The following is a 23,833-nucleotide window of genomic DNA, read 5'->3' on the forward strand; positions in this document are numbered from 1 at the left end:
ATAAGTATGATGTGATTTTGCAGTCCAGCTGCATTTTATCATCATACCTATCACTGCCTCATGGGCTGTTGTGCAGGATCCATTGTTTTCAGGACACATTTATATCTGTATGTTTCACCAGCATCCTGAATTTTTTTCATATGGATTGAAAGAAAGGCCTGTGGGGTGTGTCTTCCAGTCATCCAGTTTTATTGACAGCTGCAGGTACTTGGGGAATATTATTCTGTCTATCCTTACATGCTTCACCCAGTTGTTTCAAAGATTTCAAATGAGAATGAATAAAGCCTTTGTTAAGTCTGCCAAACACCTTCTGTATCTGTTCTTGGAGTCAAAGAGGAGTTGAGCCATTTTATACATAAAATTTCAGTCTTTCAAAAACTAGAACTTGTTTTTTCTGGGAAGAAGCTCAAGATTCAGTGAATTGCTCTCATCAGCTTATCCAGAAAAAGAGTGCCTTGCTTGCTTTCCACCTAAAAAAGAAAACAAACAAGACAGAAATTGCACACCCTTAAGCAAATTGCAGGTGGCTTTAGCTCAATCTCTCTACTTCTGTTTTCATTAGAGTGTGATTTGCATTAGCCCTAACAATAATCTCTTCCTTTCCTTTTCATGTCTGAGTGTGTAATGCACCATTTATCGTCAAACAGCCAATACCCAGGGAATTCAATTTCTGAGCAAAAAGAAACTCTTTATTGCCAATTCTCTGGTAAATAAGCATGAAATGATGCATCTCTTTTCTGCTATCATAACTCATTCTTTCATATCTTCATAGTAGAATTAGCTACTTTCATTGATACTTCAACATGTCTTTAAATGAGAACTTTCCTTCCATGAAGGTTTTGCCATTTGCTGGTTCTTCATCTTTGTGCTTTATGGTGGGAAGATGAAAACCTGAATACATATTAATTCTCCACTTAGAATAAACAAAGTCAGGGTTCCCCTTCCATTGCCAGATAGTGTGGTACATTATGTTCTTCAAGTTTTTCTTCAAAAAAGGGATGGAAAAAGTCATTGATAGGAACAGGTTACAACTCAGTACTCCACTTTGAGAAGATCACTGTCTTTCTTACAGTGTGGTCTCTGTGGCAGAGAATGACAGTTCTGGAAAAAGTGAAAGTAGAGGCAGTGCAAAGGGAAATGGACGGGTCTCTGAGCAAGCAACGAGCCCTGCTGAATGATTTCCAGTACCAACTAGTGTGATATCTTCTCTGATGTATCATTTGCTTGTGAGCATTGAATGCTATGCCCTTTTTCCTATAGACAACATATTTTCCAGTTGTGTTTGTAACCCTAGCTCCACACACCTGCTGAGACAACTGCTTTTTGTTATTACTTACCAACACCAACAGTCTGCTCCTTTAGTTCCTGTGATGAAGGTCTGGGACAAGAAGCTGAAAGCCCAAGGATCCGAATCGGACCCCATTGGTAACTTTACAGAGGACAGGTAAGAGGATCAGGGAAGGTAAAAAGTGGTTGTGGAGGAAGTGATCACCATTTGATTACATTCCACAGTTTTTCAGCTTGAGATCTGCAGAGCCCAGACATGCTAGAGGAAGACACGGCTTGGATGGCTCCGTTTCTTCCTAAAAATTATCTAGAATAGAAATACTGCTGTGCAAAGGGTAGTTTTCAGCTGAGACAGCAACTCAGTACTGGTGGGATTAGAGAATTAGGAGACTAGATGGATGAAAAGAGCATGGTGAGCAACCAGCATAAAAATCTTTTCTCTGCCTTAAAGAGCTGGAAGGAAATTTCTGTAAGTGCTTGGATAGCTTCATCTCTGCTAAAATGAATAAAGTGTTGGAAATTTACAGGAATGCCTTTACATTTTGATGAGATGTTTCCCTTGGTAATCTACAGGCTGAGTCCACCCACTTGGCCACCTTTTCTGCAGTGTCCATGGAAACATCAGGCTAGAGCTAGGAATGAAGTATGTGGGCCCTAAAAGCCAAACAATGTGCATAGCCTTATCCTTTGGAGGACTTTGGAGGATCCACTGCTATCTTCATCTGACCCTTCAAGTGGGAGGTTTCAATACTGACATATGATACCCGGCCTGGAAAAGGTTGAACCATCCTAATCTAAGGTAGTATAAGTAAGGCCATTATTTCTTTGTAAAATAAGTTGTGCACCCCCCAAAATTACATTTAGTGAAAATAGAGACTGTTGGAGCTAAAGACATCTGATGCAAAGAGCTCCTGTGGAAAGGGATTACGACTGATGATTGTCAGAAGGGCTAAAGGAAATGAACACAAGCAATCTTGGCTGAGCCACAGTAAGCCCACCAGCATGTATTTTAATTAGAGTGCATGAAGCATCTCTCTGTAAAATTTCATACCCGAAGCTATCCAGCTTGAAACTGCTGTAGCTGATTGCTGAAATATTTAGGAGCGAATTAACATGAATGAGTAAAAGGTCCTAGAGCTCTCCTGCTTGTAAGATCTCTCATATAAAATAAGGCAACACATGCGACTTTGATTCAGATTCTGGGAGACAGATGTTCATCATAACAAAGTATTGCCAAAGGTGGCACTAATTAATTGCTGTGAACAAGATGGGTGCCAGAAATCAAATACTCTCACACTTAAAGATGATGCCTCTCGGTAAGGATTTAAGTGTGTTGAACCACATCTTCAGTCACTGTAAACTGTCATAATAGCATGGCAATGAAGAAGAGCTAAGTATATGGCAAGTAGTAAAACTTGCAGTGCAATTCCTTCTCTTAATGAAAGGTTGTATGGGATTCATCTCATCTAACTTCAGTTATCTACAATGCAGCTGTTCCCACCTGACCTCACTGCTCTCAGCTCCTTTCATAGTCTCGGGAAGAAACAGACAGAACTGGGATGTGCTGGGATGACTGTAGACATTGAGTTTAGGGTGTTGAGAAGTGAATCCAGACTTCTCTGTATTGATTAGGTGTGCACTGACTACGAAGGGAGAGTGGAGAAACCGGATCATCTGTAGGTACGTTATGAATAATGACTTTTATTCAGCCCAGTCCTACCTATGATGGCAGTTTGCCAAGCCAGGAAATTTCCTAGGAACTGATGTCTCATTTCCTATGTCCTTTTTTAAAAGTTCCGTGTCCTATACCAGACATGTTATGAATGTCTTATGCAGAGACTGAAATGTTAATAGGAACCTCTGCTTAGGATGCAGTCTGTCTGCTTGCCTTTGCTTCTACTTATCAGCATAATTTCTAGACCTGTTGTTTACCAAATGGAGCACTGTGCTGCTGCTCACTCTAGTAACTAGCAAGACTGAGATGACCAAAGGGCAAGAAGTAAAATGAAAAAAAAACATTATGTACAAGTTCCTTGTTTTGCTTTTGAAGAGAAATCATTTGTTTGACTATCAGTTTCTTGGCAGTAAAATTTTTGCAAGCAATTTATATACTAACGCAATAGTATTGCATATATTTGCAAAATATATTGCAAAAGCAAACTCTACGGTCACATTCAGTAGCTTCAGGATAAGTTTTATAACTATGCATCCAGCCTGAGAGTCCTGACTCACAGAGATACCTAATTTGAATCTCTTTTGCATGGATACTTAGCTCACTGAAGTAAGGCTAGTCCTTATACACAAATGCATATGGTTACATACCCAATATGGATTCAAGTGGCTAACGTTAGGCAGAATGGAAAAAATTCAGCAAGCACAATCCAAAATAGAAGGCAGTTATTCTTGGGAAAAAGAGTGATGCTTTTCTTCAGGGATGACACGATACTATTAGGCTACAGAGATGAAAAGAGATTAATTATGTTGACAGCTGAATTCTAGGCAAACGTATGTAGAAAATCCCCATTTTATGCATTCTTCCACTCTCTAAGCCTGGTTCTCCAGTATTACTTCACTGAAATCCACATGGCTACGAAGTGTAAAATTAGAGTATTATTGCTGTGACTGACAAAAAAATATTTGTAAAACTGCTTCTGGTTCATTTACCTGCCAGCTGCTGAGTCAAATTTTAGAGGCTTCTCCCCACTAAAGCTGACAGTGTCAGGCAACTATGTGAAGAAATATCATGATCATTTTTTGCCTGTTTGTTTGTTTGCTGTGCAGTGAGCTCCCAGAGAGGTCGCAAACAGTTCTCGGGGAAACAGAAAAAAAAAGAAATGATTTTCAAATATTTCACTAAAGAAGTAAAATGAGCCGTGTGGTCAGATGATGGCAAAAAATAAAACAAACATTGCATCGGTAAAAAGTTTTTCTAAAGAAATTCCTGACATGCTGAGTGTGGTGCTGTGATAACCCCCCACAAGGAAATCCTAAAGTGACTTGGGAGTTCTGAGACCAGAAATTGCTAACGACTCAGATACTAAAATAAGTGAGACCTCAAAGAGTTCAGAGCAGCCTGCTCAAGGGAAGGATCCTCTCCAGACTTCATCTGGTGAAACTGCACTTCAGCAAGGAAGCTCTCAAAGGCAATAATGACGCTTGTCAGAAATGAAAAATTGAAAAGTAGGGAAATCAGTGAAGACCTAATTGAATTACCGCGTTCTGGCTGCAGTCACCTGCCATGTGTATACACTCAATCCACAGCAAACAGAGGGTAAGCACCTTAACTTGCCTGGTTCCCTGAGACTGGTGATGGGCTGGGAACATGCAAACTGTGAAAACATAGTTCAGATGACATGCAGTGTGGGATTCAGTACAGATAGTAAGACACGCTGCATTTCGAGGTCTCCTTGTGAGCTAGGTGCCTCACTCTAGTTAAAGGAGATCTACTCCATATAGCCAGTGGAACATAGAGAGCGAGCCCCAAAGAGAAATCTCTGTTAGACAGAAAAGTACTTCTTAGGTTTCATTGGGTTCACTAGATCTCCACTGACTATGATATGAGCTCAGCATTAAAGTACAGAGACACCTACATCTCTTTTTCTCAGTCCGTGAGAGAAGTCCTGTCCCTAGTAACCCATTTTAATTGCAGGACTCGATTTGGTGTCTGAGCCTCCGTTCAGAATGGAAACTACTACAGCATGAAAGGTGACATTGAAAGCTAGAGATGAACAAGTTATTTGAGCCACATATCTTGGCAGAAAACAAAAATCCAGATGGATTAATTGAATCAGAAAGATCCAAAGAGAAAGGAGAAATGGGAGAGGAGAGGAATAAGAGTTATATGAATCTCTCTCCAAACCAGTAAGCCTCTCATTTGTATGCTCTATGTTCCCAAAAGTACTGTAATAAGAGTTCTTCCTATTCAGGCCTTAGCAGTGGCCTGTAAAATTATTTCAAGTTAAAAGGATTGGGGGTTTGCTAAAGCTTTGCTTTTATTTTTCTTTGAGATTGCTGAGATAAAAAAAACCCCACCCCTTGGAGAGTGAGCATTGTTTGAAAACATTGCCTGTGAAGTGGGAAGAAAACCCATAACATTTAGGAAACAGCCCTGAAAACTACATCCTGCAGAAAGCACAACAACAGAAGAAAGATGAGTCAGTTTTAAGTGTAATCAGTGGATTAAAGTTGGATGCAGAAATTGTGGGTCTCAGTCTTCCTTTGATTGTCTAGTGTCACATCCCTTTCAGCATCAGTGTGGTAAAATATAGGTCTACGCTGCAATCTAAATGCAAAATGCAGAATATTTTTCTGATAAAAAAGTGAAAGAGAGAGGCTAAATCAGATAGTCCTTTCTGCTATGTGAAAACCCAAGCTTTACTTCACAGAAGTAACTTGAAAGTTATTTGGAAGTAATCAAGTCACACCGAGACTCCATCAAAACGCCAGATCTACTTAGAGGGTATTGGTATCTACTTAGAGGCTTGAACTTCTGAAGCCAAATTAGGCAGTTGCTCTCATGACACATTTTCTTCCTCCCCCATTTGTAATGGGAAACATTTCCTGATAATATATTTAACAATATTTTAAAATCCCACTGAAGTAATTGCAACCATGGCACAGGTTTATCAAGGTTTCAATGCTTAGATAAGGATGGATGGGCCAACATAAGCTCAACTACGGGTTCTCTGAATTGGGATCAGTGTCGTCGTTTGTGTAACCAGTAGTTCCTCTTTCTCCTTCATATGACCCATGCATAAAGGAGTAGCTTTTCCTTCTAGTGAGGCACAGAAGTAATTTCTTGGATAATGAAGGAAACCATGGGAGGAAGACACCTTGAGACGTGAAATACAAAGAGAGCTGTATCAATAAGTATGTGCCACAGATCTCTAGATGACGGCAGTATGGCTCCACATTTGTCCTGACCCTGTAATCATCTCTCTGCAGTGGATACTGGTCTAACTATCTTTTTTAGACTCTTCCTGATGAGTCCAGTTACCCTCCCACCACACATGATACAGACCAGCTGGGAGTGCATTGACCAAGGTAGCTTTTCACCTACAGAATGGTGAAGGAATAAGTGTTGCCCTGCAGTTAACACCCCCAGATTTTGCATGAGATGTCCTTCCACAGGACAAGGACAGAACAGCACTAGTAACAGTGATGATTTAATGTTAAATTCTGCTGCCGCACAGTGGGATACCTGATCTTAAAATCTTGCTGAGATTGCCTTTGTTTTCCCTCCAGGATAGTCCTGGCCTGAGAGGAGGCTCCATGTCTGCTGGCTTGGACAGGAAATTTGTCTCTGAAATTCCTTTGCCAGGGAAGTTCAGGATCCCCTCGGAACAATGGTTCCCAGGCTGACAGTTGTTCTTCACAGCCTGCCTGTCAGCTGTAGCAAGGCACCTGAAAGTCTGACTGCAAGGCACCCAGATCAGCATCCCCCCTAATGTGGCAGCTTTGCTGTCCCCCAGCTGGCTGGGGAAAGAGGAGCATCTGGCAGTGCCTGCAGCCACCTTAACGATTCGTCCGGCCCATATGGGCTTGGTGCTAGCTTAGGTTTGTGGGGCTCTTGGGAAGCGGTGAGCTGATTGCATTGCCTTGGCAATAGAATGTGCAAAACACTACACTGGGGGTACTGTCACAAGGAAAAGCCCTGTGTTATTCCATGAGAATACAGTGTCCACATGAGTTCCACGGTAAACAAAGCCAGAAAATCTATTTTATGCCTAAGGAGTGATGCTTTCACCTCATTTTCCTCCTCTTCCCCCAGTCCCAAGGTTTATACTACACCCCAGAGACTTCACTATTAGGAACAATTTCACACAATGGAACTTTCTTTAAATATCACCATTTTCTCCTCTATCGTACTTACATTCCTCATTCAAGTGCAATTGCAAGTACTAGCTACTGAAGAGAAAGAATCTCTGTGCCTTTACTTTGTCAGAGTGATTTCTGTTATCCTGAGCTGCGCTCATTACCAACTCTGACCCACCATTATTTCAGGAAACCATTACATTCATTATTAATAAGAACCCTCCAGCTAACTTTCTTCCCTTACAGACATTATTCTGCTTTCAAATGTCATCGTGGCATTCACTCACTCCTCAGGAAGCCGGGGGGACTCCTCCCATTCCCTTTCCCAGCCTGACCTTTTTCAGATCTGGCATACCTAGATCAATTCACCTGCCTCTTTGAAACAGAGCTGAAACTGATGCAGTTGAAAGGGGACAGGGCAGTACAACACTTTAAGAGATTTGTAGCTGTTTTGAGGTGTCACAGCAGCTCTGGAAGGAGTTTAACTCCATTAGCTTAGGAGATGAATAAAACATCCAATACATACTTAAAATTGGATTCATTCAGATCCTGCACAAGAGTCCTAAAACCTACCTGAGGTTCCAAATGGGGACCCAGTCTGTCCACCTTCCCCAAAAGCCTGCATTATTTGATGGCTGACAATAAGAGTTAAACCTGCATTTTGCGCAGAGTATAGAGAGAACCTAGGTAGAGGTTGACACTAGGGTCAGAAACTGAATAGTCTCTTTGGATGTTTTGATCTGCTGAAGGTCTAGCAAAAAGTGCAAGTACCACTCTGCATCCAGCCATATGTCTGTGATCAACACATACTCATGTCTTCCTGACATGATGAGCAGTCCAATCATGTCATCCCTGCCATCACTCTGCATCCATAGAAGAGGGCTCTGGATCTCACCTGGAGGGACGTATTTGATACTTTCTGTTAGTTCCCTTTACTCCAACTAAAAGGCATCTCATCCCTCTGAGAGGTCATCCAATATTTCAGAGAGACAAAGTTGCTACCTGATTTGGTCTGATTCCACCTGTTGTGTACTTATGCCTTGTGTGATGTTTGTGGTTATTATTAAAATAGTTTCTCGAGTTACTTAGTTTTACTGTAGAAACTCCTCAGGGTTCCAGACACGGCAAGAACCTTACTGTTAGATGTTACACCAAAACCTGGAGATGCCCTTCCTCCAGCAAGGATGCTTTCTGTACAGTTTCACCACTGAGAGCAGTGGGGATACTTGCAGGCTTAGAGTTGAAGATATGTCTAAGTCTTTTCAGGAGCTTGAAAAAGGAAAAAAAATCACCACCAAACAAGTAAGGGGGAGTCCTCCTTCTATGGGCATGGTTACGAGCAATATCTGAACGTCATTTGGGCAAGAACTGAACAATTGGATCCATGCCATGATCCCATATGGAGACTCACTCCATCCAACTGACCAGAATTGTCACGTTCTTCTCCTGCATTCCTGCACCTCTGCGTATTGATCTCATGGGCCTTAGTCTGTTTCCTAAAAGAGCAAGGCCTATGTTTCATATGCCATACCCACATGCATGAGCGTGTGTGTATATTTGTGTCTGTATACGTCTCTCTCTGTCTCCTTTTTAACTCTTTGACCAATTTCAGCCATAAAGCCAGACAGTATGATGAATGATCCTACCAGTTTTATAAAAGGACTTAAAGAACACAGATCCTCCTTAAAGGGGATCTTGAAGGGTAGTGACCTTATAAAGCAACCCAGTCAACAAAAAGCTATGGTCAGACTCTGCAATCAGCCATGAGGGGAAAAGCCCTGGAAACAAGGCTGAGGGAATGATTTGTTTAATCCTTAGATAGTCACAATTTGGAGTTGTTTTGTTCTGTTTCAATACAGCTTTTAACATTATGAGGCTCCGGTTCTGGACAGTGCAATAAACACAGATAAATCATAAGAGAAAGCCACGGAGCAGCATGCTGGAAAACCTTTCTGGTTTCGAGGCAGTCAACCCATGTCTGTGCACAGGCAGCTTCAGGCGTCCTGTACCAATTCTCATGAGTTCACGTAATCCTGTTGCGTGTGAGTTTCCAGTCCTGGAGGTGGATGTTTAAATGCAATAAAAAATTGTGCTGGATTTATTCCTTCTTTTGCATTTTCATGAAAGCATTCATATTAATTGGAAGCATGCAACTGTGGGTTATGGCTTTGTTTTCTTTTAATAATGAAAGGAAACAAATGTTGGTGTGCAACTGGCAGGGGAGGAAAAACTAGGCAAGCCTTAATATTTAAATGCATTCAAACTGTTGAATAACCAGAGGAAAAAGGAAAATAATGTTGTTTTGTGATAAGTTTTGCTGGTGTGTTAGGAGGATTCCAGGTCCTCTTGTGTATATAAGTGCCCATCTCCTTGCTATGATATTCACGCTGTATTAAATGGGATTCCTGCATGGGATTTGGGATGTAAGCCTCCTTGTAGGTACTTAGAGAGGGTGAGAAGCCAAAGGAAAATAATTCAGCAAGGCTCCAAAGAAAGATGTCCAGGTACTTCTGCTTTTAAGTTATGCTTGCTAAGCTTCTGCAAACACTGAGAATTTGTTGGGACTTGTTCCTATGTGACACAATGACCTTTATGCCAACCGATTTTGACTTAAAAAAACAAAACAAAACAAAGATGATGGTAGTAAGGCAGTGTCTCAGGGAGGAAAAGGCACCTCCCTGAAAGGAGACTGTTGACAACAGGTGAGTAGGGCAGGCTTTGCCCATCAGAGGTGACAGGCAGTGTGTGACACTGCTCCCTGTGGAAATCCAGCAGCCGGGCTGGGAAGGAGCAGGTCATGACTGCTCCTGCTCCAGAGCTGTGACTGAGGCTTATGTGCCTCAGGACACAGCTGGGCTTTTGGGGACAGTCCCAGCTGCAGCTGGGAGCAGGTACTGACTGTGATTCACAACACAGCTGGCTGTCCTCTGGGCAGATGGGATGGAGCAGAGGGGAAAAAAAAAATCTTATTAGGCTCATTGCTGGCACTGGGAAGACCAGGACTTGGCCTGATGCCCACAGTCTAACAATACCACAAACGCATCCATTGTATGGAGAGGCCTAGTGGGACACAGAAGGCAGGGAGTAATTAGTCTCTGTTAGGCCCAGGAACTTATGGGCCCCAACAGTGTTGGGCATCCAAATCTATAAGACCCCAATTCCCTTAGCACCAACAGCCACCCTAGGGCAACAGAGCAGAGAGCCAGAAGCCCCTTGGGCAAGCGTGTCAGTGTGCTTATGGTATGAAGATATGGGGTGACCTTCTTTTGCCTTTGCTTGCATAGGAGTCCAGTCTGGCAAGTATCCATAGATGAGAAGTGCAGGACAAATGTGTCTTGTTTCATAGACCAAGTGCACCAGAAACAGCCACATGGGATGCTTTTGGGTTGCCTGGCTAGGAGTGTGTACATACCCAGCTGAGACGTGCTGTTGGGGAGTCTTACAAGGCTTGGTGCTGTGGAAGAAAAGGCTTTCCATTGCACCTCAGGAATAGCAAAGGGGATGCCGCACAGGCTTGGAGATCTGGGGGAAGGTGTGCTGATGAATTTGGTGACAAAGAGGCCGGAACCCTTTCACCCCTGGGGTACAGCCTGAAGACTTGCTCCTCATTATCCTGGAGGTGGAGGTCCTCATTGCACCTAGTAACATTGCATCTAGGGCTGGGGGGCTGTCCTCTTACCCCTGAAGGACTGGCGGGTGGATCACACTGCACGTAGTGTCAGGGAGGATTCCTACTTCCTTCTCGAGGCTCGCAGGGGGGTCCACAATGCACTTTGAGCCTGGGCAGTGAGGGAAACCTGTTGCTCCTGAAAGTTTATGGGCCACGGTGTTAACATTGCACCTAATGCAACTGGTGGTGAAGGGATTCTTATTGCTCCTGAAGGATCGGGGGCGGGGGGGCAGGGGGTGTCTGCATTGCGCCTAATTTTGGAAAGGGCTGCCCATCGTCTGGGCAGGGGAATTCCTCTTGTTCCTTGAAACTTTAAGACAGTGGAATCCCCAATATATATGGAGGGGTGGGGGAGGATCCCCGTTATTTCTGGAGGCTTGTGTGGAAGGCGCCCCCATTGCACCCAGCGCCTGAGGAAAGGGATCTCTGTTGCACCTAGTGCTTGGGGAGGGGGTGACCCCATTCCTTCTGGAGGATCGTGGGCAGTGAAGTCCCTATTGCACCCAGTGCCCGGTGGAGGGGGGAATCCCTCTTCCAGTCAGTGCAGGGAGAGAGGAAGGTCCCCACTTTGCTTCTGGCGGCTTTGAGGGTCGCCCTCTCCCGGGACGCCCCCGGCCGCCTCCATCCCCGAGGCGCCCTGTGCGGAGGGCGGGCTCGACTCCCTCCCTCCCTCCTTCCCTCCCTCCCCGGGGGTTTGCCCTGGGACGCGCCGGCGGCGCTGGGGCCGGCTCCTCGGCGGTGGGCAGGGGGTCAAGGGCAGCAGCCGGCAGGGGGGAGATGCCAGCGGCGGGGCAGCGCGGAGGCTCCGGCTGAGCGGGCAGCGCCAGCCCCGGGGAGACCCCCCCCGAAGCCCCGCCGGCCCCATGGCGGGGCGGGCGCCGCAGCGCAGCCTCCCGGCGGCGGCGGCCGCCGCGCTCCTGCTCCTGCCCGTAAGTGCCGAGGCCGGGGAAGGGGTGGCGCGGGGACAGGGAGGGAGGGTGGGGGGCGCCCCGGCACCGTGGGGAACCTGCTCGGTCTGCGAGGGAGCTGGCGGCTGTGCCCTGGCCCTCAGGTCCCGCCCGCCCCCGGGCTCTGGGAGACCCTGTCCGGCGACGGTTACTCGCTCCCTCACGGGTCCCGCCCGATCCCGGGCGCTGACAGACCCCGTCCGGGGACTGTTACCCGCTCCCTCACAGGTCCCGCCTGATCCCGGGTGCTGAGGGATCCGTCCCAAGGACGGTTACCTGCTCCCTCACACGACCCGTCTGTCCCCGGGCGCTGACAGACCCGGTCTCGATGGCCGTTACCTGCTCCCTCACAGGACCTGCCAGTCCCCGGGCACTGACAGGCCCCATCTGGGGACCCTTTTCTGCTCCCTCACAGGACCAGCCCGTCTCCAGGTGCTGACAGACGCCGTCTGGGCACCATTACCTGCTCCCTCACAGGTCCCACCCGACTCCAGGCGCTGAAACACACCATGGCCGCTCACCTCTGGGTCCCCTCAGAGCCCTGGCGCTGAACCATGGCCCTTCTTGGTCTCTACGTCTCTGTGAAGCAGCCGCCTCCCCATCCCCTTTCCTTGACAGAAAAAGTCCAGCTCAGGGACCCCACTAGGGTGGCAGTGCTCTGCCCAGAGGAAGGGGGTTTTCCTGCCACCGCCTACTTCAGTGGGGCAGTGGGTGGCCATGGCTGGTGCCCGTCATCCTCAGCCTTTTGCCCTGGTGTCTCTCCTCTCAGCATGTGCCCAGCATCGGTTGCTCTTTCACCTGAGGGATTGATCAGCAAACAAGGGCAGGGCTCAGCCCACACGTCCATCCGAGTGTTTGTTCCGAGTTTCTCTTGAGAGAAATGTAAGAGAGGCTTTTCCTTATGGTCCTTCTTCATCACAAGCTTCCCACTGGGTGATGTTGGGATGAGGTGGAGATAAGAGTGGCCTGTGTTAGACTGGACTTAAAACAGCTTTCCCAGGCAGCACTCCTAAGTCAGACTGACTTCTCTGGTGTCTTGTTTGTTTTAAGTGATAGTTTTAAGTGTGGTAATTGATACTTGCAAAACAAATGTGAGAGATTAAGCCAGAGGTACGCTGATCTTGCACAGAATTCATAAAGGCTGTTCCCACAGCATTAAAAAAGTGTCAGTGATCCTTCTGGACTGTGGTGTAATTTGCCCATCTTTAACATTTCTTTAGATATAGAAAGAAAGTCTGTTCTATTGCCTTGTGTTCTGTCTTTTTTTGTTTGCTTGTTTTTTTCCTCTCTATCTAATTGACAAAGAAAGATAGAGGGAAGCCAGGTCAGGAAAAGCAACAGGCTCTAAAGACAAACAACAATTTAATCTTAAAACTTTGCAGAAACTTTTTTAGAAGACAAAGAATATTTTCTCAGGTCCACCAATGTCTTTTTTCCCCAGTCTGATCCCAGCGCACATGGGATCAGAGTGGCACGGGTCTACACACTTGCCATCTTCAATCCCAAACCAGTCCTTCCTAATCTTTGTTTCTTAGTCCCTCTTCTCTTCCAGGCTGTGTTTTCCCATATTGATTTATTTGGGTCCATAAAACCATTTCAGTTTATGTTTAGAGAGGGGAACTTCTTGCCAGTTTTAACTACTTTATCAAAAGTACCCAGGTACCAAGAGCTGCCAGACTAATTCTTTTCCAATGAATCAAAAAATGTCGTGTGTTTCCTCTCTAGATGTAATCTACGTATGATTTTTCAGTTCCCCTGTAACTTCGCATTTAAATTATTTCTGTAAATTTTGGTAGTTACGTTGCTGCTTTAAAAACAAAACAGCTCCCTTGAAAGAAAGATAAAGAAAAAAAACATAGCGCAGCTTAGGAACCAAAACCTCAAGTTTCCATAAAATGCGTTTAGTCTGAGAGAAATGCATTCTTGGAGTGTATTCCAAGTGGGCTTATATAGAGGAGCTTGTTTGGATGTAGCGTACTTGTGTCTGATAGAGACTAGTGCGTACGCCTGTGCGGTTTGTGGAAATAATGTGTTGGAAGATGATCTTCAGCCTCATGTATAGAACAGCTCTTGTGGCTCCGGTTGTAGCTGAAGCAGAGCTTTTACTGTCCTTTGGGGGTGTGTTTTCACCCGTGAACATTGGTGGTAAATCTGTATCTCTGCTTTACAGCTGGACGAAACCTTGCACCAAGAAGCTTAACAGCAATGTTTTAAAACTTTGGCTCAAATCCAAGGCTCTTAAGTTCCTGTTTAACTTGAAAACACTTGAAAGTTGACTTGAAGTCAATGGCTCTATTCACATTTGTGGATTTGAGAAAAGGCATAGCTGCTTGTGGGAGCAGGCCCTTACGCGATTAAGGAAGCTTAAGTTTTCACAGCAGCTGAGCAATTGTGTTTTATGGGAACTGCAGGTTTGCAACACTTACGAAATGAGGCAACTTTCTAGTACAGAATTAGATCTGCTGCGTGAAAATGCTGGTGCAAATGACCTGTCAGATTGCACAGGGCTGGTCAGCGAAAGGGTGAAGACTTGCACAGCAGGCTCTGAGATTTATGTTCTCTTGAAGGGTTCCTGTACATATGATACACTGGAAAATGTGTTTACTTGAATGCGAAAAACAAACAAACAAACCATAAAACAAAGGCGAATGAATCTTTTGACATTTTGATATAGAGTCCTTGCTGAGTTCACGTAATTTGGAGGAGGGGGGATTATTCATCCAAAAAAAAAAGCAGAGCTTGCTATAATTCTTGTGCTCTCCCAAAGCTGTTAAAACAGCCAGAGCAGTTTGAGTATATCAGCCAGTGGTGACAAGTTAAATAATATTCCTGGTCTGAGACTGCCAAAATTCAGTCCTACTGTGAATTAATGCAGCATAAACATCTCATTGTGAGAAGCCTTTCCTGGTGTCATACTTTGGCAGGGTTTAAATCTGTAGCCATCTTGCGGCAATTACTGGGTGTTTGAAGGAGGCAGTTGTACGCAGGGAAGAACAGCTGATGTTGGCCAACTGGTAGTTTTGCCATGAAACATTTCAGTGATATTCATAGCTGCCCTTAGCTAGAAAGAAAGCAGCCTTTAGCTTTTGTTCATATAAGGCATCTGCTTACATATTATTCTTCTGTCAAGAGCAGAGAAGAAATTATGATTAAGTCCTCTAAACTCTGTGGCCTTCATATTGAAAACCAGAGCGTGGTTGTGCCAGCTCTGCTTCTCGCATGTCTCTGCTGAAGCTGGTGGAGGAAGACAGTGCAGAGGTCTCATTGCAGGTGCGTAGTTTAGTTTAAGTCTCATAGGTTATATCCCTACTAGTACATTAAAATTGCCGGGACAGCTTTTCAGCCTTCAGGCCAAATGCCAGAGAGTGGCTTCTGACCATACTATTAAGCTTCTAGCTTCTAAAAGGGGGAGACAGTGTGCAAACTGCCCATTGAGAATGGTCCATGGCGCAGCCTAACTCCCAGGTCATTCCCGGGGAACTGTTTGAGATACCGCTAGATTGCCTGGGGCAAAAATGTGGCCAGGAACCATTCTAAAAATTTAACAGTATAAATGATTAAGTACTTAAAACAGACCTTTGCACTGTTTGATTTATTAGCTTAGATGGAGTATGCTGTACTCCCATTGCTTGATCCTCTCAATGAGTGCCTGAGGGAGGCATTTTCCTCTAAGGCAAACTCTTCATTGCTTTGAAGTCAGCAATCAGCTTTCTTTGTGTTAGAGATTCCTGTGGGATCCTGCTGGTGATGTGATGATCTGAGAGATCCACAGTGAGAAAAACAGGGTGGTGGATAATATAAAATTTTTAAGGAAGTGTGTTTCTGTTTTCTTTTTATTTTCATTTTGCCCTACATATTAGCAAACCAAGTATTTTGAAAATATTACATTAGAACAAACATTTGCAAATTTCTATATTTTTTTAATAGTTCTGCAGATTTTATTTTTCGGGGAGGGGGGGAGGTGAGGAAATGTGGGTGGTAAAAACAGGCTACACACCCTGCTGAATTTGATCCTTTTTGGTTTATGTCACTTTCAGGTTTGCAGGACTGCAAAGGAGGCTCTGGGGAAACCCACGAAGGAGGCTTTGGGGAAAAGCTGATTTACTTTAGATTAAAATTTTATCCAGTAAATGACGTTTTTGCAGGGATTTCCTTTTCTGCTCTGTGTCTATAAATTGAAGTAGATAGATCAAATCTTGATCACACACATGGCCTTCTTTCTTTTAACCTGCACTAGATTTCACCCCAAATGTAGTCTGTTCTCCCTTAAAACGCAAACATTCTTAGGTGTGAAGCTGGAGCTGTCCAGCGAGCCACATGTCAGCTCCTTGCCTCCTGTAGATGTGCAATGACATGTACAAAGCGCTGCATAAACATTGTCTTTCCCTCCTTATCTTCCTGCCGATTTGCTTTACCAAACTATTTCTTTATGCAGAATTACCTTATTTTACTGTTAATCCTTTTTTTGGTTTTAATCTTAATAGCTTTGAAAATAGCTATATTTGATTTGAGGTCGTGAGTGTTGGATAAAGAGCTTTATGTGTTTTATTTTTTTTCTCTGAAGAGTTGGATAAATTTTGCCGTGGCCTGTATTACAAAAGAAGACAAATAGAAACTAGTCATTGTGATCGGTCAGCTAACAAGTCCCATTCTTCACATGAATTGTTGCTTCAATTCCATCAATCATGTCCAAATGTATGAAAATTTCATTTCCAGTTTCTGGTGTGAGTGTGGGGATAATTGTTAGATGCCTCCTGCAGTGCTCTTTGATGTATAGCATGTCATGCTTTCCTCAGTACTGATCAGGTCACTGGGTCTGGGATCATTTGGATTGGCTCTCGCAAGCAGAAGTTCTGCCGGCTCTGCATGATCTTGACAAAGGCTGTGCCGTTTGGGAAGTGCTGTGGCAGGGATGGCAGTGTTCTGAGAAAGGGAGTTCACAGAGGTTGGTTTTGACACCCTGTCCTGACCTCCAGCTCACGAGTACCTCATTGCTGTGAGAGTGAGCCCACGTTGGGAGTCAGGTGCTGGGAACGTGCTGCTCCTGTCTGTGCAAGTCTTGTTCCCCAACTGACAGCTCTATTGTGGAGCTAAATGGGTGGAGAACTTGGAAGCTGTCCTTCTCTGGGAATGATCAATTTAACGGCATGTGTTTGTACATAAACGTGGCTTGTTTTTACTAAATAAGAAAGAAAATCCATTTGGTATTTCTAGAACTGAAAAGTACTTCTTCAACAGAGCTGTAAGAAAGTGAAACTAATTAAAGCTCTATAAACTTTTGCGTAATCCTGGCTGAATAACTATCCACTCTGTGTTGCGTATGCCGGGAAAGTAAATAGTGAGCAATGCAGATGGAGATTAAAATACATTAGCTGTCCTCACTGCAATGCTAAACCCTTGCCCTGGTAATAGTAGCTGAAGTGCCAGAGAACTGGAAGGGAGCCACCTACCTCTGAGGGCTATGGGATAATCCCTCTTGCTGTTAACCACTTTCCTGCGATGTGGGAGGCTTTCAGATTGTTGTTATCTCTGCACTGCCTTAGTTTCAGGAGTGCTGTCCTCTAGCAGGGGTGGCTTTTCCAGTGGAAAGGAGAGAGGAAAGGAGGTCAAAATGAATAAAAGGAAGTGTGCTGATGAGTCTGAACAGGTTGCCTGCGGGGCTGCCAGCCAGGCTCTGCTAGCGGGTGTCTCAGTGCATGGACTAAAGTATTGATTCCCTTTGAGTGGCAGTAGCAGACTCCTACAGCCCAGACATAGCTTGAGTTTCAGGAGGCTCATGCCAACAGAAGCAAAGACGTGGCCCGTGAGCCAGCACCAGTGGCTGTACTTTGTAGCGTGGCCATCACAGGCGTAACCTTTCTGCTTTCTCAGTTCCAGGTCCCAGGGCTACTTAGAGGAGCATTGTGCTCCTGCTCTTTCCCTGTTTTGTGGGTGAGGATGTCCAGGGACCAGTCTGCTCATTCTGTTGCCACTTGACACTTTCAAAGCAGAGAGGAAGGCCAAGGTTATCCCTCTGGCTGACAAGAATGGTGTCTCAGAGCACATGGCATGATTTTGACTAGGTGAACTCCAAATCAGATGGAGTGAGGATCTTTCCTCATCCTGCCTCATGTCCTAACTGCTGGGGGATCAGCTATTTAGTCCATCTTGAACTTGAGAGACCTTCCTAGGTGTAACAAATCCCTGCTTTCTCAAAACAAGTGTCTTTTCATGAATATTTGCAAGTCTTGTCAGACTTTCAGTATTTCTTTCGGACATAAAAGAGGTTTAAAAGAAAATTCTATCATTAAATATAAAAATAATTTTAAACTACCTTTTCATAGTATTTGGCATAATATTTTAATTATGATTATGCAAGCAGAGTCCAAAATATTGAAAATATGAGTGAAAAAATTCACAAAGCCTCTAGACCGCTGATTATTGTTCAAGATACAGTTTGTAAACTGTTAATTACAGCATTGCCAATAGAAAGGGTTTGGGAATAACGGTTGTCTGTTATTCTTTTTACCATAAGGGCTATATGTCCTAAAATCAAGGAATGAAAAAATAATTTATGCTGAGAGGGACTGCTAGAACTCTCTTGTCCAGCCTCCTTCTCAAAGCAGGGCTAATTCCAAAACCAGATCGTGTTGCTCAGGGCCTCATTCAGTTCAGTTGTGAAAATCTGCAAAGGTGGAGATTTCACAACATCTCTTAACCTCTTTTCACAACATCTCTGAAGCTCTTTTCCAATGTTAAGTTGTTGTCATGGTGCACAATATTTTCTTTATGTCCTGTGAGATTTTCCCATGATGCAACTTGGGAATGATGCCTGCCTCTTGTCCTTTTGTTGTCAACTTCTGAGAAGAGTCTGACTCCTCCGTAATTCCCCTTCAGATAGTGGAAGACTATCTGTTGACTAGTTGAACCTTCTTTTGTTCCAGTCTTGGAGTTAAACTTCACTGTGATATGTGCTTTTCAAATAACAGAAGTGGGCTCCAGCCCAAGAGTTAGCAGCTTAAGGAAGAAACATAGAATCATAGAATCATAGGGTTGGAAGGGACCTCTGGAGATCATCTAGTTGAACCCCCCTGCCAGAGCAGGGTCACCTAGAGCAGGTTGTACAAGAATGCGTCCAGGCGGGTTTTGAACGTCTCCAGAGATGGAGACTCCACCACCTCTCTGGGCAGCCTGTGCCAGTGTTCTGCCACCCTCAAAGTAAAGAAGTTCCTCCCCATGTTTAGGTGGAACTTCCTATGATCAAGTTTGTGCCCCTTACCTCTTGTCCTGTCGCCGGGCACCACTGAAAAGAGCCTGGCCCCATCCTCCTGACACCCACCCTTTAAGTATTTAGAAGTGTTGATAAGGTCCCCCCTCAGCCGTCTTTTTTCTAGACTGGAGAGACCCAAATCCCTCAGCCTTTCTTCATAAGAGAGATGTTCCTGTCCCCTGATCATCTTGGTAGCCCTTTGCTGTCCCCTCTCTTGCAGTTCCCTGTCCCTCTTGAACCGGGGAGCCCAGAACTGGACACAGCACTCCAGGTGCAGCCTCACCAAGGCAGAGTAGAGGGGGAGGATGACCTCCCTCGACCTGCTGGCCACACTCTTCTTGATGCACCCCAGGACGCCATTGGCCTTCTTGGCCACGAGGGCACATTGCTGGCTCATGGTCATCCTGTTGTCCACCAGGACTCCCAGGTCTCTTTCCACCAAGATGCTCTCCAGCAGGTCAGCCCAGGTCAGCAATGAATGGAGAGAAAGAATTAAGAATGAGCCAGTGAGGTGACACAGGTCATCAGCAGTGAACTGTTATGAAGTCTTGTGTCAAAGGAGCATTTTGTGGAGGATGTAGAGGTACCATTGCTGGCATTCCATGGACAGGGAGAGCAGATATCACCAGCTGATTGAAGTCTTGATCCAGAACGGGAGACGGGTTTTTGCCTTTTTCAGGTGGGAGCATGCTGGCAGAGACCTGCAAAACAAAGCTTAGGAGCTCACATTTGATGAGCTAGAATTGGGAGAGCCTGTGAAGGGTGGCTTTGAAGTGGAGTGGCAGTGTGGTGACAATGGATGGGTGAATGATCTTTGCAGAGGCTATTCAGGTAGATAAGAGCTACCTGGTAGAGGTAGCTGAGATACTGGCATTCATTTGGGTAAATGTGACTTTTAAACTTGAGCTACTCTGGATTCCCTGTGCGTTTTGTCTCCAGTGCATAAGTCACCTTGTCCTAAAGTGCATGTTTAAAGCAGAAGTGATGGATTGTTCCTTGATAGTGCTTCCTTCTTCCACTGAGTGTTAGGGAGCCTAAAGCAATGTCTTCTGAAACAGGTGAGTGAGGTGAATCACATTTGAGCTGCTGAGGAGATTCATACTAATGTGAATTGGGTGGAAAGAGTAGGGAAGAATTAGTCAGAGGTTTGGTGTGAAGAGCTAGGAAAAGGGCAGATATGAAGGCAAGACTACTGTGAAGGGCTTGCTCCCTGTCCAAATTCTGAATATGATATCCACAGATATGGGTAATGAAGAACAAAAATCTATAAGGGTGTGAAACTGAAAAATCTTTTATTAGAAGACAGCTGTAGCCTGTGATTCAAATGCTGTTTTGCTCCTTTTTACTATCTCTTGTTGCTTTCGGAGGGCATGGAGACTTGGTGGGACAAGTCCAGCTCATGGGTGGCCTTAAACAGTTTTGCTTTATATGCTGTGACTCAGAAAGTCCCCTTAGCACGTGCATGGCTTTCAGTGGGTGAAGAACCTCCCCTCCCCACCCTTACTCAGCAGAGCAAGCAGGCAGATGCTTAATGAAGGCAGATCTCCAAGTTCCAAAGACAACAGTGAAGTTCAGTGGTGGGCTCAGTGTAGCAGATGCCTGAGTTTTTTTAATTTATTTCTGAATAAAGGTGAATTTAATTTCATACTTAGAACTGAGCATGTGTTTAGTTGCTTTATTGAACTGAGGTCCTACTTCCCGTTCCATACAGACTTATATTCTCTTTCTCCAGACTTCCTGGAAGAGCTGCAGAATACAAGCTGGCCTCCAAGATCATAGAGCAATGTCTCCTGGATCATTTGGGGATCACTAGCTTGTAGTACTATTTCATCTAGCCGCTTGGATTAATTTAGACAAGTGAGGATAGGGAGTTGAAAGAGCTGAAGGATGACTCAAAAAGGAAACTTTTTCTTGAACTGTGCTAGCGGTCTTGCCTTTTACTGTAACCTTAGCTGGCTCAGGTTTCAGGTTGCAGGTTGCTGTGAAAACTTGTATTTAGACCTTCTATCACAAATGGAAATTATTTTTCTGGTGAAGCAGAGCCAAACGATTGTACACTGCCAAATGCTGCTGCACTAGCAAAGTTAAGTTACTGAGTTGAGAAAGGCCAAAGATATCTTAAAGCAGAGGACTGACCTTTTTTGGTTCTTCAACAAGCAAAGTATTTCCACCATGCTGGCTCTCTTAGCACTGTCCTTTAATAAGCATCTCTTTCGCATACATATTGTGTATGAAGCAATCACGCGACAGTGGATATAAATCCATCCTGGACACAGAAAAGATTGCCTTCCCCTCCTCTCCTAGGCTGTTCTTTAAGTAGCATTCTTCACTCTCCTGGTTGTGCATATTCCTTCAGGTGATTAGTAGTCAGCAAATATTCTGGCTCTCCTCACTCTCTCCCAATTGCCATCTCTTGTTAGAGAGAAAGAGCAGCTCAGATGAATGTTGGCATTTGTTACAAGTGCATTCCACTGAATACCTGGTGTTTTTCCCCAAAGCATCTCTTTTCACATGTAACTACTGGTGTTGGCAGGAACTTTCCAGACACCCACCTGCCCTGGAAACTCCCTACTCTATCCTACAGAGTATGGATTTTGTCAAGGAAGTCTGGGATTTGCTTTGATTTTGCTGCATTGAGCTCTTTCACTAATTATATTTTCACAGTGAATTTAGACACATGTGTTTCCTTAAACTGAGCTTCTGTGGACACAAACTAACAGTTTTTGCATTTAATTGGACGCCTGCTCTGAGACAGTCCTTCCCAAATGTTCAGGTGAACACTGGATTTCATTGTAGAAATGATACATTTGGAGATCTTAACCTAATAAGGTTACCTTTGAGCCACAAGTATTTCTCAAATTAATTTATCGTCTAATTGAAGAACTAAAAATTAAATCCAGGTTTTCCTTTTCTCTCTCTTTTTTTTTTTTGAGTTCCACTGCAAAACTACCAATACCAGCTTTCTGTGTGCTGAAGGCAATTTCACTGAACTCTTGATGTTGAAACGAGGTAGAATTTAAGGCCTCAGCACTCCCCGCTGTTTTACAGAAACCACAGGGAGGAGGTGTAGCTGGAGTCTTAGCAGTAGTGCCGCTTCACAGAAATGAAGAGTAGGAATGAGCATCCTCCTGACATGATCCATGCCATTACCATAGATGTCTAGTCAGGAGGGGAAAGTGCTTTGACTTTATAAGGAGCACAGATGGCTAGTTTAGACTGAGACTTCATTTCTGTGTGGTAAGGGAGACATGAGATGGATCATTCTCTTGTCAACTGTGGACTGAGCACATGTTTTGTGGTTGATAACTACAAAAGTGTTTGGGATTGGAAGGTCGCTTCATCTTGCTCAGTAAAAGAAAGAAAACGGTAGTACTCCAGATAATTGTATAAGATAGTGATGTGTTCCTGTCTTCTGTAGACATCACCTCTGATAATGTTTTTACCTCTCTTTTTGTCTAAAGAAAATTTAGGAAGGATTCATCTAAGTTGCTCTGTCCTTACAGTGAGTGAGACCCAGCTAATGCAGTCAGTGGAGGTCAGGGACTGATTCATTTCAACGTAGGGATTTAAAATGTGGCAGATAAACTGCATCTGAAAAATTCCTACTTCTCTTCCTGACTTGCAAAGGAATCCCTGGGTGATAAGCTAAGCTGTTCCTCTCTTTATTTTGAAGTCTGAGCTATTTGAGTTAGATCCCACTTCTTTTCTGCGATTGGCTTTCTGATGAGATGCTGTTGTAGTTCCATGGGGTGGATTTCTCTAGGACCTTGTAAGTGCTAGATACTACATTTTTTTAAAAGGGAGAGTTTTTGCTCTGTTGCTTTGAGACTATGTCTCAGATGTCAGCACCTCTGCTTTTGTTCAGCCTGCCACCAGCAGATGTTTTACAGGGAGGTGTGGCAGCTTTTCCTAGAAAGCTGACTTTTATTAGACAACTAGAATATTGTATCTGGGAATTCGTATGTGAGAACGGGAAAGCGGAGCGTATGCATCTGTCCATGTTTGGCAGCATTCGCTGCCTCCAAGCTTACCTCCCTCATCTTGGCAATGAGCGTTGCACTGTCATGTCTCATCCTTTTCCACTTCGAATCTTTCCTTCAGTTTTCAGTCACACTGACTTCATCCGCTCTGCTGCTTCTTATTGCTAGATATTTAAACTTACAAGAGGCTGTCAGTTGTATCTTTGTAGTAGCCCCATGCCTGTATTGACAGTTTCGGATCCTATTTATAGCTCTGGGGGCTTGTTTGTATTACTGTAGTCATTTCTTACACGTTTGAGAGAAGAAAACAATCTCTCCAGTGCAGATGAATTACAGTACCAGTGTTCATCTTTTTAATATATATATATCTATCTATATATCACTACTTAGTGGAACACAATAATCTTTCAAACCAGGACTCTATGTTAATTGGTTTTAAAAGTAAATTACAAGTCCTGTCTAATCTGCATGAAATAACCACAAATTCTGGTAGGAACTGAGAGGAGTCAACACTGTCATGGATCAGATATTTGTCTGTACCCAGAGCTCTCCATATAGATCCATTGAGGCATATTACATACATCATATAATGTAGCTTATGTGTTTTTATGACTTCATGTTAGTAATTTATGAGACCACTTGTGTGACAAAGAAAAAATTCTGCATAAATGTATGTTTGAGAGATTGGAGGCCTTCTATTTTCAGAGGAGCACACACTACTAATAGTGTTAGAAGTGCCTTGCAACTTCTAACAACGTAAGGTAGCGATACGTTACTCTCTCTTAGGTTGTTGCCCTTTTCATCTGCCCTCCCGATATCTAGAGGTGATCTTCTGGTGAGTTCCTCTGATTGTGTCTCGTAGTTGCATGCCCTCTGACAGAGATGA

General features: G+C 44.2%; 1 protein-coding gene across 1 annotated transcript in view; it reads left to right on the plus strand.

Moving 5' to 3' along the window:
• Nucleotides 1–11,458: 11,458 nt before the first annotated feature.
• The window catches only part of CRHR2 (corticotropin releasing hormone receptor 2), a 168,019-nt gene continuing 155,644 nt past the window's right edge, over nt 11,459–23,833 (plus strand). The window contains exon 1 of the mRNA XM_074573998.1: nt 11,459–11,700. Coding sequence (XP_074430099.1) covers nt 11,635–11,700 — 66 coding nt within the window. The 5' untranslated portion in view covers nt 11,459–11,634. The remainder of the gene's footprint in view (nt 11,701–23,833) is intronic.

Source organism: Larus michahellis, chromosome 2 (assembly GCF_964199755.1).
Source record: "Larus michahellis chromosome 2, bLarMic1.1, whole genome shotgun sequence".
In the NCBI taxonomy this organism is placed as follows: domain Eukaryota; kingdom Metazoa; phylum Chordata; class Aves; order Charadriiformes; family Laridae; genus Larus; species Larus michahellis.